At 42.7% G+C, this 15,174-nt stretch overlaps 1 protein-coding gene across 3 annotated transcripts in view; it reads left to right on the plus strand.

Annotated features, from left to right (window-relative positions):
• The window catches only part of tenm2a (teneurin transmembrane protein 2a), a 378,826-nt gene that overhangs the window by 354,320 nt on the left and 9,332 nt on the right, over window positions 1-15,174 (plus strand). For all 3 annotated transcript variants that reach the window (XM_051649776.1, XM_051649777.1, XM_051649778.1), the window contains 8 exons: window positions 439-700; window positions 5,618-5,885; window positions 7,978-8,121; window positions 9,110-9,359; window positions 9,656-9,676; window positions 9,835-10,064; window positions 11,911-12,065; window positions 13,090-13,979. In XM_051649776.1, the coding sequence (XP_051505736.1) occupies window positions 439-700; window positions 5,618-5,885; window positions 7,978-8,121; window positions 9,110-9,359; window positions 9,656-9,676; window positions 9,835-10,064; window positions 11,911-12,065; window positions 13,090-13,979 (2,220 nt within the window). The remainder of the gene's footprint in view (window positions 1-438; window positions 701-5,617; window positions 5,886-7,977; window positions 8,122-9,109; window positions 9,360-9,655; window positions 9,677-9,834; window positions 10,065-11,910; window positions 12,066-13,089; window positions 13,980-15,174) is intronic.

Raw genomic sequence — 15,174 nt, forward strand, 5'->3', positions numbered from 1 at the left:
GTTAGGTTCAACATATCAAAATCCTATTCTTTTCGTTTACCCCCGAAACCTGCTTACGTACCCCTGCTTGGGAATCACTGATCTAAACCACATCAGCCAGGCAACAAACAACCCATTTCCCTCTGAAATACTTTATTCCATCAAGCCTTATTTTGTGACTTACTTGTTTACATAATCTTCTATTGATTTAGAGAGCTAAATACTAACTGAACAAATCTTTATTAGGTTCATTTAGAACCAGGTAAACTCAGTCTTTCCATTGAAATGACTGCAATCTATCAAAACAATGTATCATCCCTCCCAGCGAAATGGCATTTTTAATGGTAAAAGCATTCAGAACATAATATCGCTATCAATAACCGAGAATAACACAAGTACATATTTGTTTTTTGTACTCTGTTTGCCTTTCCCCCCTGCCTCTCACTTTTATTTCATTAGATTTGACCTCATTGCCAATGGCGGAGCCTCTCTTACCCTACGCTTTGAGCGAGCTCCATTTCTGAGCCAAGAGCGCACGGTGTGGCTTCCATGGAACATTTTCTATGCCATGGACACTCTGATGCTGAAGACAGAGGAGAACACGATCCCAAGCTGTGATCTTAGTGGCTTTGTGAGGCCAGATCCCCTGGTTGTGTCCTCCCCCCTCTCCTCCTTCTTCAGTTCCAGGCCAGGAGAAAGGTCCATCATTCCAGAGACCCAGGTTAGAGGGTTACTCGTTTCTTAAGCACCTAGGCACCCTCATTACTGTAATCACCACATTAATGCATTTTGCACTGATGGGATTCTCCGACTAGAACTCTGTTACATATTCAATTATTCATTACATTTACTCCTCATCTCTGCTCACTTTAATCTCCCAAATCTTGCTCATTTTTGTTGATTTTTTTCATGTTCTCTCACCACTCTTTGATAATTTCTCATTCTCTTTTTTACGGTCTTTAGTAAATTAGTTGACAGGTTGTTAACCTGCCAGAAATCACAGGTCAACCCTCATCAACCATCTACACTCTAATTACAGTATCTTCTTTTTATATTATTTTTCTTTTTAGCTTTCTTGAGCCTTTCTTCTACCCTATGATCTTTCTCATTGCTTTCTTTTTTGTTGAAAGAACTATTTCCCATTATTTTGTTTTCCTGCGGCCTGAGAGAAACAGTTGTTTTTGTATTTTAAAGTCAACGTGAAATAAAAATGACCCAATTTGATTCCTAATGCATGTTCCTGGTCTTATTGTGAATGATAACGTCTGTGCATGTAATTCCAAATAAAAAATAATGTATTATACATTTTTTTAATCAAAATTTTATAATTTCCACTTCCTCTGAAATGAATTTCCTTTACGCTGACATGGATAATGTTAAACAAATGCTAAATATATTACCTTTACATTTAGCCATTTAGCAGATGCTTGTACCTAAAGCAACTTATAAATGAGGAGCATAGCAAGCAAATTTGTCATTAAAAAAAGTAAAGTTCATAACCTACGTTCCCTGATGGAGGGAATGAGACGTTGTGTCGATGTAGTGACACTAGGGGTCGCCCTTGGGAGCCCCAAACACCTCTGATCTTTGAGAAAAGGCCAATGGTAATTGGCGAGTGGAATTTGCATGCCACTCCCCCGGACATTCAGGTATAAAAGGAGTTGGCTCGCAACCACTCATTCAGGTTTTGTGCTGAGGAGCCGAGACAAGGTCCCGGCCATTTCAGCAGGTCGTTCAGTGTTGTGACAAGAGGGACACAACGTCTTGTTCCCTCCATCAGGGAACAGTGGTTACGAAAGTAACCAGGACATTCCCTATCTGTCACTCACTCGACGTTGTGTCGATGTAGTGACATTAAGGGTCCCTATACAAAATGCCACAATAAGCTGAACTGTGTTACGTGGACTGGCGGTGCGAGACAGGCAGACCGCTGTGTGCCTCGTAGCCAGTGCACCAGGCCGTCACGTAACCTCCCCAATGCTCCTTTGAGCATCGAACGGCCCCCAGCAACTCGGGGACGAGTCGACTGCCCAAAAAAATGGGGACAGGCTAGCCCAGCCGTGGCCTCTTCTCCTCTTTTTTCTCCCCCAAAAAAGAGTGGAAATCGTTTACCGACTGGGGGCCATAAGTGTCCGCGTCGGGGGGGTGTCACTCCCAAGGGGAAGACAGCGTGGAGACCACATATGTTTTGCGGGTATTTGAGTGGAAATATGTCACATGGTCTTACCGAGTTTTGTTGGAAGTATGTTATGAGGAGAAGTCCCGTGGTAGGTCCTACCCGAGGGGTGAGGAGCTCTACAGACACGGTGACCAGGGGCAGAGGAACCTCTGCCCAAGGAAGATGCAGTTTACCAACAGGGAAACCATTTTGCAGAAGATACATCACACGGGGTTACCTACGGGGAACCAGCGCATGTGGAGAACCTACCCCAGTACAGGGTCTAGTTAGCACACGTACTGGGCTGGCAGCGAGTTTCTCCGCAAACCCGCCTGCCACTGGGCTAAGGAGGAAGGTCATCCAGGGTCCACAACTTTGTGAACACGACTGGGGGTCAAAGCGCACATCTTCACCTCAGGGAGGGGAAAGGCACTATGCACAAGCAGTACACCCGGCCAGCTGTCCCGGAACTTACCTGCTCATACCTGACAACACACGGGACGAGACCGGCTCAACCCGGAGATTGTAAAACCTTGCAAAGGTGTTGGTTGTTGCCCAGGCTGCTGCTCTGCAGATGTCTGCTAAAGAGGCACCATTGGTCAGGGCCCAGGAGGCCGCCACACTCTTAGTAGAGTGGGCTCATAGCCCCAAGGGGGGCAGCATGTCCTGGGCGTGATATGCCATTGTGATGGCGTTAATGACCCAGTGGGCGATCCTCTGTTCGGAGACAGCGCTCCCTGTCCGCTGTCCGCCAAAGCAGACAAAGAGCTGCTTGGAGCTTCTAAAGCTCTGCGTGCGATCCAAATAGATGCGTAAAGCACGCATCGGACACAGCAACACCAAGGCTGGGTCTGCCACCTCCTGGGGCAGCGATTGCAGGTTCACCACCTGATCCCTAAATGGGGTCGTAGGAACCTTGGGCACAAAGCCCGGTCGGGGTCTCAAGATCACGTGAGAGTAGCCCGGACCGAACTCTAGGCACGTTTCACTGACAGAGAATGCCTGAAGGTCCCCTACCCTCTTGATGGAAGTGAGCGCAGTCAGGAGGGCAGTCTTCAAAGGGAGTGCCTTTAGCTCAACTGACTCCAGGGGTTCGAATCCCCGTAGGACCTGAAGGACCACAGAGAGGTCCCACGAGGGGATGAGGTGCGATCTGGGGGGATTCAACCTCCTAGCGCCTCTCAGGAACCTGATGATCAAGTCGTGCTTCCCCAAATACTTACCAAATACTTACTCTACTGCATCGTGATGTGCCGATATAGCGGCTACATACACCTTCAAGGTGGAGGGGGACAGCCGCCCCTCCAGCCTCTCATGCAGGTAGGAAGCACCTAACCGACTGTGCAACTCTGGGGGCCTTCACGTCGGGAAGAACACCACTTAGCGAACAGATGCCACTTCAAGGCATACAGGCGTCTCATAGAGGAAGCCCTGGCCTGAGTGATTGTGTCTACCACTGCAGGTGGTAGGCACTTAGGTCTTCTGCATCCCTCCAAGTGCCAGACATGGAGGTTCCAGAGGTCTGGTTGAGGGTACCAGATGGTGCCCCGTCCCTGAGAAAGAAGGTTCTTCCTCAGTGGATTTCGCCAGGGAGGGGCTGTCGTGAGGAGCGTGAGGTCCGAGAACCAAGTCTGGGTGGGCCAGTAGGGTGCTGCTAGGACGACCTGCTCCTTGTCCTCTCTGACCTTGCACAACGTCTGTGCAAGTAGGCTCACTGGGGGGAACGCATACTTGCGCAGCCCCAGGGACCAGCTGTATGCTAGCACATCTGTGCCGAGGGGAGCCTCGGTCAGAGAATACCAGAGCGGGCAGTGGGAGGATTCCCGGGAAGCGAACAGGTCTACCTGCGCTTGACCGAATCGACTCCAAATCAACTAGACCACCTGGGGGTGGAGTCTCCACTCTCCCCTGAGCATGACCTGCCGCAACAGCATGTCCGCTGCGCTGTTCAGGTTGCCCAGGATGTGAGTGGCTCGCAACAACTTGAGCCGCTGCTGACTCCAGAGGAGGAGACGACGGGCGAGTTGCGACATTTGACGAAAGCGCACGCTGCCTTGGTGGTTGATGTACGCTACCGTTGCCGTGTTGTCCGTCCGGACCAACACGTTCTTGCCCTGGATCAACGGCCGAAGCCTCCGCAGAGCGAGCAACTCGAGGCAGTTGATGTGCCAACGCAGTCACGGGCCAGTACGAGGACCGGCGACTGCACGCCCCTTGCACATGGCGCCCCAGCCACACTTGGAGGCGTCCGTTGTAACCACGACGCGCCTGGAGACCTGCTCTAGGGGAACCCCTGCCTGTAGAAACGCTAGGTCGGTCCAAGAGCTGAACAGACGGCAGAAGACCGGTGTGACGAGCATGCAGTGTGCCCCGTGGCGCCATGCCCATCTCGGACTCGAGTCTGAAGCCATTGCTGAAGCGGTCTCATATGTATCAACCCGAGCGGCGTGACCAGTTTCAGTGAGACCGCCGTTTTCCATCTGAACGCTCTCAGACAGTTCATCACCGACAGCACTCGCGAGTGCTGAAACGAGATCGCGAACTCACCCTGAGACGAGCTGGCCGGGGAGTTACCCGGCAGGGTGGCTCCCATTGGTGTCCCTAAATCGCCCCAGGACTAACCGACGCAGCCACAAACCCGTAGTTAGAAGGACCGAGGCGGAGAGCCGCTGGGGTGGCTTTTTCCTCTAAGGAAGGAAAAAAACGTGACCGCAACATTGCCATGGTCATGCTCTCGTAGTGAGCACGTAAGACCGCGATCGTGGCCATCGGAAGTGGAGAAGTAATGACCGCAACCAGGAAATACACACGAATGGAAAGGCATCTTTAAAAAGACGCTCTCCATTAATGCCACTCTTTTAGAAGGGAAAATATACTCTTTCAGTTGGAAGAATATACTCTTTTAGCTGCTGAAGCGCCCAGGGGCATTCTCTGCACTCCACCGGTGCAAGAGGGGGAGAAGCAGCTGTAATGTGCCGTAAATCCAACAGCTTTTCGAGGTGAATGGAACGGCAGAGGATTCAGCTCGCTGAACACAACCGCTCGGCTCCGAATAGAAAATCTGAATGAGGGGTTGCGAGCCAGCTCCTTTTATACCCGTATGTCTGGGGGAGTGGCATGCAAATTCCACTCGCCAATTCCCATTGTCTTCTCTCTAAGATCAGAGGTTTTTGGGGCTCCCAAGGGCGACCCCTAGTGTCACTACATCGACACAAAGTCGAGTGAGTGACAGATAGGGAACAGTATGTCTTCAGTTGTTTCTTGAATTAAACAAGCATTCAGCTCCATTCTTATATCAGACGGCCACTTTTAATGATCCAATCATTTACAAATGAACAAATCAAGTCCCTGCCTATATTATTTCTTGTTGCATATCCTGTTTCACTCAGAAATATGTCACATTACAGAAGTAAAATGTGTTGCGAACAGGGTGTCACATTGTATTTAAACTTGAAAGTCATTCCTCCATCTGTCCACCAGGTTCTTCATGAGCAGATTGAGATCCCAGGCACAAATCTAAAGCTCTGTCATCTGAGCTCACGGACAGCAGGTTACCGTTCATTGCTCAAAATCACCATGACCCAAGCTGTGGTGCCTCTTAGCTTGGTCAAAGTCTATCTAATGGTCGCCGTCGAAGGCCACCTCTTCCAGAAGTGGTTCCATGCCTCACCCAACCTCGCCTACACCTTTATCTGGGACAAGACGGATGCATACAGCCAACGTGTCTATGGCCTATCTGATGCAGTGGGTAAGGGCACAGAGAGAACAAATATATATGGATAACTTAACATAAAGCTCCTCTTTCTCTTGCAAAAATAGGCCAATTTGTCAGAGCCATGGCCTAGAGTCATGGTGTTCATGGAGTTGATGCAAGTTTAAGTCCGGTTTGTGTCATTTCCCAATCCCATTCTCTCGTCTACCACTTTTACACATTTTCCATACTCTCTACTATCCCAATGCAAAACAAGTGCCAAAAAGTGCAAAGTCCCAAAAAAGTGCAAAAACCATGTGAGGACATCTGAAGCTCTTTAAAGGGATAGTTCACCCAAAAATAAAAATTCTTATCATTACTCACCCTCATGCCATCCCAAATGTGTATGAATTTAATTCTTCTGCTGAACATAAACAAAGATTTTTAGAAGAGTATCTCAGCTCTGTAGGTCCATATAATGCAAGTGAATGGTGGCCAAAACTTTGAAGGTCCAAAAAGTATATAAATGCAGCATAAAAGTAATCCATGCAACTCCAGTGGTTATATCAATGTCTTCAGAAGCGATATGATAGGTGTGGGTGAGAAACAGATCAATATTTAAGTCCTTTTTTACTATAAACTCTCCTCCCTGCCCAGCAGGTGGCGATATGCACAAATAATGTGAATCGGCAAAAACAAAAGAAGAATGAATGTGAAAGTGAAAGTGGAGATTTATAGTCTAAAAAATCTGACCTACTAAGACCTTTTAATGACTGTGAATTCCATTGCAGTATACTTAAGCAATAAGGTACAAGTGGCTGAGTTATTTTGTGAATATAGTCTTGGCTTAAGGACATTGTTTGGTGAAGCTGAGTGCTTGCAATCCCTTCTGTCGTGACTATGTTCACAACTGTGTGTTACCTTGTGTGCCTTATTGCCTTTGTAAGAGTTTACTACATAATGTAAAATGTTCTACAAAAATGTAAACTACATAATGTAAACAATGTATTGGCATTACATTGGTCAAATAATAAAATGCTAATGAAAATATTGCCATCACGACTGTGATAAAAGCTACATTATTATTAATAGAACATTGTATTGACCAAATAAAATCCAAGACAGTAACTGTCTATTTTATAAACAGTTAATAGGTCCTCATATATAATGGCACTCTACTGAGGAAACATAGTGAGAGTTAACACGTCAGAGAGGATTAGTGTTCATCTGCGTGAACGTAGGTCCCAGGGACCCACTCTGCTATTAGGGAGCGTTCAGCCTCACCCTTCCTGCTGAGGGTAGCTAGGGTGAAAATGCTGAGAACAGCAGTCTGTCACAAGTGTGGCATGTGTGTTAGTGAGGAATACTACCCTCTTTCTGTCATTTTCCCTTTTTCTCAGCCTGCCTACCTTCCAGCGCTTTACATCTCTCTTTTTTTATTAAAATATTTCTTGTACGTACAATCCCTCTCTTTGAACCCCTATCTACATACTGTATATACTGGATAAACTCATACATGAACTGGTTCATCGTTATTTCTCTGTATGTTTTTATGGTAGTGGCTACAGTTATGTGCCACTTTTCATGAGTTGGTTTGAGAGTTTTTGTGGCAATAAATCTTGCGATGACCTTGTGGCAGCAGCACTGATCTCAAAGACCTGTTTGAAAATTGAAAGCTCAAGTCATGTCCAGCCAAGGGGTGTCTGAAAAAATCAGGTTCACACTTTACAAAGGTGCTTTGTGGTTGTGTGAAAGCACCCAAGCTGTGGTTATTTGTGAAGGCTTGCCCAGAACCTGATATATCAAACTTCTGCCCACTAGTCCACAAAGCTCAAAAGAGAAATGTTGTGATAATTTTCTCTACTGTTGCCACACAGTAAATGTGTCTCAAAGCGCTGAATTTTTATTTTATTTTTTTTTTTTTCTGAAATGTTCTGGCTTTTAATTTGGCCTGTGGTTTTCAAATAAATATTTATATGCTGCCTCACTATTTCCCAGCTAGACTCCCCAACCAATCTGCTTCATTTTATGTAAATTAATCATCTCTAATATTGGCCTGTCATGTAGTTAATTAAATGCTGTTTTGATACATTTTGTGTACTCTCTCTCTTTCTATCTTTTTCATTTTCTTTCTCTTTTTGTCCCCAAGTCTCTGTGGGATATGAATATGAATCATGTCCTAGTCTGGTGCTTTGGGAGAAGAGGACAGCTATGCTACAGGGCTATGAGCTGGAACCTTCCAATCTGGGCGGCTGGTCTCTGGACAAACACCATATACTCAACCTGCGCAGTGGTATGAGCTTTATGTTCTTATGCATACAATTAAAACATAACCACACTGCACATTCTAGACATTCAGGATACAATTCTAGTTAAAACCCCTTTTAATTCCTAAAAGAAAGTGACTTAAAGGGGACATGTCATGAACAACAGGTTTTATGTTGCTCTATTGAAATAATAGATTTCTAAAAACAATGTACTGTAGACATACTCTAATGTACACAATGCCAAACTCCTTCCCCAGTCTATCTACAACATTTAAGAAAACTTAGTTGCAAAAACGTGTCATTCAGAAAGCATGATGGTTATGGTGTTAGAACTATGAGAACATTAAGGTATGACCGCCCCATCGATATCCATCAACGTCAATTAAACGACAGTGTGAACTATGACAGATACAAAATGGTTAACCAATCAAAATGAGTCATTTACATATAGGTAAATATATAAGGAACCATAGCAAAAACAGCCTGTTTAATTCAAAGGGTCAGAGTGTGTGTGGAAAATAAAAATGCTACAAGAGTGTTCCCCTGTAAGAACTTTTATTTCTGGCTACTTTTAGTATTTATATGATAAATATTTTAACTTTAAATAATTATACTTGACAATTATTGTTGAATAATTAGATTATTATTGAATAATTATACTTGATTATTAGATTTGAAAATTAAAATTCGATTTTTGATTGTCTCTTAATTAATGATCAGAGGACTTTATCATGTATGTATGTTGGGACTGAGAAAGGAAGTTAAGAGACGGCCATAATCCTCTGATACACAGGACGTCTGGTGTGATGTGAAGCTTGGCTGCCTTTAGTGGAGATACATGTTACCTCGATCAATAACTTAACATTATATTCCCAAAATGCGGTTGTAACTTTCAAAAAGCAAATGTTCATAAATGGGCTGGGTAAACTGCTTTTACTGAAAATGGCCTTTTGAAAATAACATTTTCTTTTTACATTTAAATGGTTATTGTTTCTTTATTTCATCTGACATCAGGCATCCTTCATAAGGGCAGCGGTGAGAACGTGTTTGTGTCCCAGCAGCCCCCCATCATCACAAGCATCATGGGTAATGGGCGACGGCGCAGCATCTCGTGCCCAAGCTGTAATGGCCTGGCTGATGGAAATAAGCTGTTGGCACCTGTAGCCCTGGCAGCAGGTATTGATGGCAGCCTCTATGTCGGAGACTTGAATTTCGTACGCAGAGTTTATCCCAATCTCAACACCACTCGGATACTGGAACTCAGGTATTACAAGAGGGGCAAAGGAGACTTTATTTTTATATTTAAATCAAATGTACAGAATGTACAATAGTGGTGAATACATGTAAAGTAGAGCAAATCATAAAGTGGGACACAGCATAATTATATGTCATTAAGTATATATTCTCCCATGGCTAAAAATCAGCATTAATTAATCCTTGACTAGTATGGGGTGTCCTACTTTACCTATATTCACCCTATGTTTCTCATGTCAAAAGTCAATTTGCACATCATTTGCATCATAATGATGTAATTCTTTTTGCTTCCTTAACATCCTACAGAAATAAGGATTTTCGACACAGGTGAGCATATAATTCCATTTGTTTCTCACTTTTAACTCTTTACTCTGATTATCCACTTAATATTATAATAGAGCAAAAGGCTTCAATTATTGAAATAACAGGTTGTAGCTAATTGCATAATTGTGGCACTTACTTCTCAATGACCTAATTTTTCATAGTAACAACCCGACTCATAAGTACTTCTTGGCTGTGGACCCAGTCTCTGGGGCTCTATTCATCTCTGACACAAATTCACGGCGAATTTACAAGGTGCGTTTGCTTACTGGAGGAAGACTGCTGGCAGACAATGCTGAAGTGGTAGCTGGCACGGGAGAACAGTGCCTGCCCTTCGATGAGAGATGCGGGGATGGGGGCAAAGCCATTGAAGCCACCCTCATGAGCCCCAAAGGTGAGTAGACACCAACATTGAAGAATACCAAAAGAGAAAGAGGCAAAATCAGTTGGTTTTAGTCTGAAAGTTTTACTGTTTGTTATTCCATTGGTTATCCCTGTCACGTCAGTTGAAGTTATGATAATGTCTCACACTCATATGTGCCTGGCTGAGGTGAGGAAACATCTCTTCAGGCTTTCTTTACATCTATTTCCTTTGTAGCAGTGACACCTAACATGGATAAAAAGAGCCATATCCTCCAGCTGCTTCCACAATCACAGAGAACATTCAACCTTAAGCTATTAATTAATTTTTAAATGTGCTGTTGGGAGTAAGTGTCTCTGGTTTCAGCTATCGGAGTCTCTTGGTATTCACTCTCTCTCTCCGTCTATCTACCGAAGATAATGTTACTTAATATGCAAGCTCTTTTAACTCTGAGATGTCACAGCACAAATCTGTGAGCGAGTATATCTCTGTATTATACAGCTTTTGTGTTCAGGTAGATCACATAGACCTGTAGGAAAGATCAAATTACAAATAAGATCTCATATTGCTTCTAGGGAAAAGACCCTAGTAATCTCAAATGTGTCCACTAGAATTTCAAAAGTGATGTCAACAATGTGCTCAGATTTGCAAAGATACCAAAGTCTGCAATCAAAAGTCAGAGATTTCAATATGAACTAAACATTTATCATCAAATTCTTCCATTAAAAGCTATCCAAATTAATTTCATAGATCTATATATTCCTGAATGTTAATAATTATTTCATTTGTGTCTATTTTTATTTCTCTTAACTAACTTTAGGAGAGTTGTTACCTCAAGGAATCATAACTGAGAACTCCATAAAGTCTTTTGTGTTACTGTATGAAAGAGCAACATCTTAACAATTTTTTTTTCTCTTTATACTTTTACTTGCTTACATTACACATAAAATGTAATTATTGTGAATGGGATTGCTTATTTTAATGGTTTGTAGATTAATGGCTATGCGAAGAGAATCTACTATAAAAAGCATTTATAGATTTTATTATGGATGTAATAATATTATTAATATTATGGGGGTGTAATGGGTAATTCCACAAAATTCAGTACAAACTAGAATTAAAGCACAATATAAACAATGAAATGATAAACGTATTGCATCAAGAACAGAAAAGATAATGGTACAATGATAAGTTAGAGCATGTTTTGAAAGTGAAATCCAGGTTTGGTTTAAGGAAAAAATACCCAGTCTGACACCAAACTGTCAAAGATGTCACACTGTCACATTTTCTGTGTATGATGTTGAATTTGTGCTTGTAGAGAGAGAGTAAGAGAGAGAGAGAGAGAGAAAGAGAGTAGAGAGGTGACAGACTACACAGGCCTCATTACCGATTCCCACATGACTTTACACTGAGAAAAGACTCAGTCAAGTGCACTCAGACTCTACCCTCATGCTATTCGTCTCCTTGTCTTTTTGTTCAAACCCCCTCTGCATCATATACCTACACAGGTCCATTCAATAGCAAGCATCTTCTTGTCAACACTTCGAGATATTCTTGTCTGCTTCTGCCTTGTTATCTCTGATAAGGGGAATTGATGGGTTGACACAAGTGTGATGCTTGATTTACGTGTGTTATTTGGTAGGTTATATAGGAGAGGAGAAAGAGAAAGACGGATTGAGTAGAGCCTGAAGATAAACCTAGACTTTGTTGAAGCCAGATCAAAGATTGACTTGCTCTGATCATTAAAAACTCTTGTTTGAGGGTGAACCGCTGAAGACAAAAATAAACATGTCTGACAGGCAAAGGGTTTTTGATTCTCACCCCTGAACTTCCTGGCTGATTTTTAACCAGTTCTCTTCCTGTTTTTTCTCTTCTTCAGGTATTGCTGTAGATAAGAATGGGCTTATGTACTTTGTGGATGCCACTATGATTAGGAAGGTGGATCAGAATGGTATCATCTCTACTCTGCTGGGCGCTAATGACCTCACTGCTGTTCGCCCACTGAGCTGTGACTCTAGCATGGATGTCAGTCAGGTCAGCATGCGAACAGTCTAGGCCCGTATTACAAATAGCTCCCAGGCAAATAAAGTAGGATTGGTAATTTGAGCAAAGAATCTACCTGAAGCCCCGTTCACACTGACAGCGATTTTATCACAGGAGGTCGCCAGGTCACAGTACTGTTTGTCTCTAGTGTGCGTTCCTGCTGCTGGTGGGCTGTGCAACTGGCCATAGCTTTTGAAAATCTGATCAAAAATTAGATGAATTGCTCGTAAAAAATAAGATGACATTCTATTTTGACCATGCATCAGTTTCCTTGCTTCTAAAAATATAACATTTTTATATTTGTAAATAAAATGTTATGCTTATTTTATCAAACAATCGGTAACTCTCGTTGGCAGTGTTGGGTGTAATCTGATTTCAAAGTAATTTGTTACTGTAGTATTATTGCGTTTTATTAAAAACAAGTTCTTGTTATCACATTACAGATACTGACCTTCAGTTAAATTATTTACTTTTCTGAACATTAATTGGGTTACACATATTTATGCAAGAAATTATGTAATTATGTGTTTGTGTGACAAATGAAGAGACAATGACAATGAATGGAGTAAGGAGGAAATATAGACATAATTTTGAATTTGTTGAGCAGAAGAACAAAAACAAAGAAAATTGTTTTAGAAAGTAATTATTAATGTGATTACTTTTTCCATGAAGTAATTTGTAATCTGATTAAAATTTTAGAGAAGTAATTTGTAGTTGATTATTATTATTTTTTTTTTTTAATTTAAATTTTATTTTTTTGAGTACTTACCTACCACAGCTCATTGAAAATGAATAACTTTGTTTCTTCAAGATGCTGTCAGTGTGAGCAGATATTAAGAATAAATTGACTCTTTATAACAGATCCTCAAAGCTTAAAATGTAGATGTACAAGTTTTAATTATGTAAAGCGGGCTTGCAAAAACTTGATCAGAAGCTCAGGATGTATACAAATAAGTGCCTGGTGAATGTAAAAGATTCATTTCAATATGCTTCATTTATTTATTTTTTTATCTAGGTGCGGTTGGAGTGGCCCACAGACTTGGCAGTAAACCCCATGGACAACTCACTTTACGTACTAGAGAACAATGTTATCCTACGCATCACTGAAAACCACCAAGTCAGTATCATTGCCGGGCGGCCTATGCACTGCCAGGTGCCTGGCATCGACTATTCCCTCAGCAAACTGGCCATCCACTCTGCCCTGGAGAGTGCCACAGCTATTGCCATCTCCCATACGGGCGTGCTCTACATCGCCGAGACAGACGAGAAGAAGATCAACCGTGTGCGGCAAGTCAGCACTAACGGAGAGATGTCACTGCTAGCTGGCGCCGCATCCGAGTGCGACTGCAAAAACGACGTTAACTGTAACTGCTTCGCAGGAGATGACGGATACGCTACAGATGCCAGCCTGAACTCACCCATGTCTCTGGCTGTCTCACCGGACGGCACACTCTACATTGCAGATCTCAATAACATTCGAATCCGCGCTGTGCGTACTAACCGGCCCGGACCTTCGGCAGTGGGGCAGTATGAGGTTGCATCCCCTCAAGAGCAAGAACTGTATGTGTTTAACGAGGAGGGTCTCCACCTTCAGACCATCAGCTTAGTGACAGGCCTGCCCCTCTATAACTTCAGCTATGGCCCTGATGGAGAGCTGGCCACAGTGGTGGATTACTGCAATAACACTGTGAAAGTGCGGAGGGACGGGGCAGGGCAGGGTGGAGCTGGGCTGCTCAGGCTTATCCTGCAACCTGAGAATCAGGTGGTGACGCTGGGACTGGATCCCGCAGGGAGCCTGCGCTCTGTCTCTGCTCTTAATCAGGAGATAGTTCTGTTGGGATACAATGGCAACACTGGCTTATTGGCCACCAAGGCTGACGAGACAGGCTGGACAACCTTTTATGAGTAAGTAACTGTGTGCTGTGCATGACACACCTGGAATTATCTGGAAATTTTAAAATAGGGATTTCTAAAATAAAATAAAAATGTCTGAAAAATATTGTAAAAACATTGAAGATTTATTGAAATATCATGGAAATGTATTGTGTGGGAACCCTGGATATAGTATGTTGCACGATTTCCACCTGCGGAGTTACTAAGTACATTCAACTCGGAAAATTAGAATTTCCAACTTCATACTTGGAAATGTCCAATAGAACAGCACTTCAAGTCCGATTTAGAACTTTCAAGTCTGACTTAGAACTTCAAGATTGGATTTTACTGAGATGCAGGTGTATGGCATCACACGAACAAGGCGGCACCCAGGTGTACACAGTTAATGATAAACATTCACTTTTAAACAAAAAAGTTTGAATGGAATGCAGCATAAATCCTAATACTTCCTGCAGAGTTTAGTTCCAACACTGCTGTAAGACACGCAGGAATCTGAAGATGAACTTTTTTAGGTGTGTTTTGTTAGAGTTGGAACTCTCTCCAGGAAAGTAAATCTTCAAGAACAGGACTGAGCAAACGTACTTCTGAGAATGCAGCATTCTCCACACTTCAGTGCACTGGCACATACATCAACTAGACTGTGACAGATCTTTGAAAGGCTCCAGATCTGGTCCCTAATGTAATGTTAGACTGAGAGAGAGAGACAGAGAAAGAGAGAAAGAAATTGGAGAGCTAACACTGATCATATATTGAATGATTTACTAGAGGAGGCATCACCAGATCTTCTGATTCTAACCATTGTTTTCCAAGGCTATGTTGTGAACAAGTACATTAAACATAAAGTAAACCATGTAAACAACATCTTACCTGTTCTGTCAGGTACTGATGCCTCACATTAGCATTAATTAAATCTTTATCCTTACTGTCTAAATTTTGTTTTATAAACATATTGAAAAGTTGAATAGTCTATACAACTAGATAATATTAGGCATATGTACATCTATGATAATGGCAGTTTTTCTCCCTCCACTTTATCATCTTATGGAGTTTTTAACACCTTGCCACAGTTGCCTTTGGCTTGCTCACTGGGGGCTTCAAGACATTAAGGAATGCTTTTCTGTAAAGCTGCTTTGAAACAATATGTATTGTGGAAGATGCTGTACAAATAAAATTGATTGGATTAGTAGTAAGAAGTTGAAGCCAAAAT

Source organism: Myxocyprinus asiaticus, chromosome 22 (genome assembly GCF_019703515.2).
Source record: "Myxocyprinus asiaticus isolate MX2 ecotype Aquarium Trade chromosome 22, UBuf_Myxa_2, whole genome shotgun sequence".
Taxonomy (NCBI): Eukaryota; Metazoa; Chordata; class Actinopteri; order Cypriniformes; family Catostomidae; genus Myxocyprinus; species Myxocyprinus asiaticus.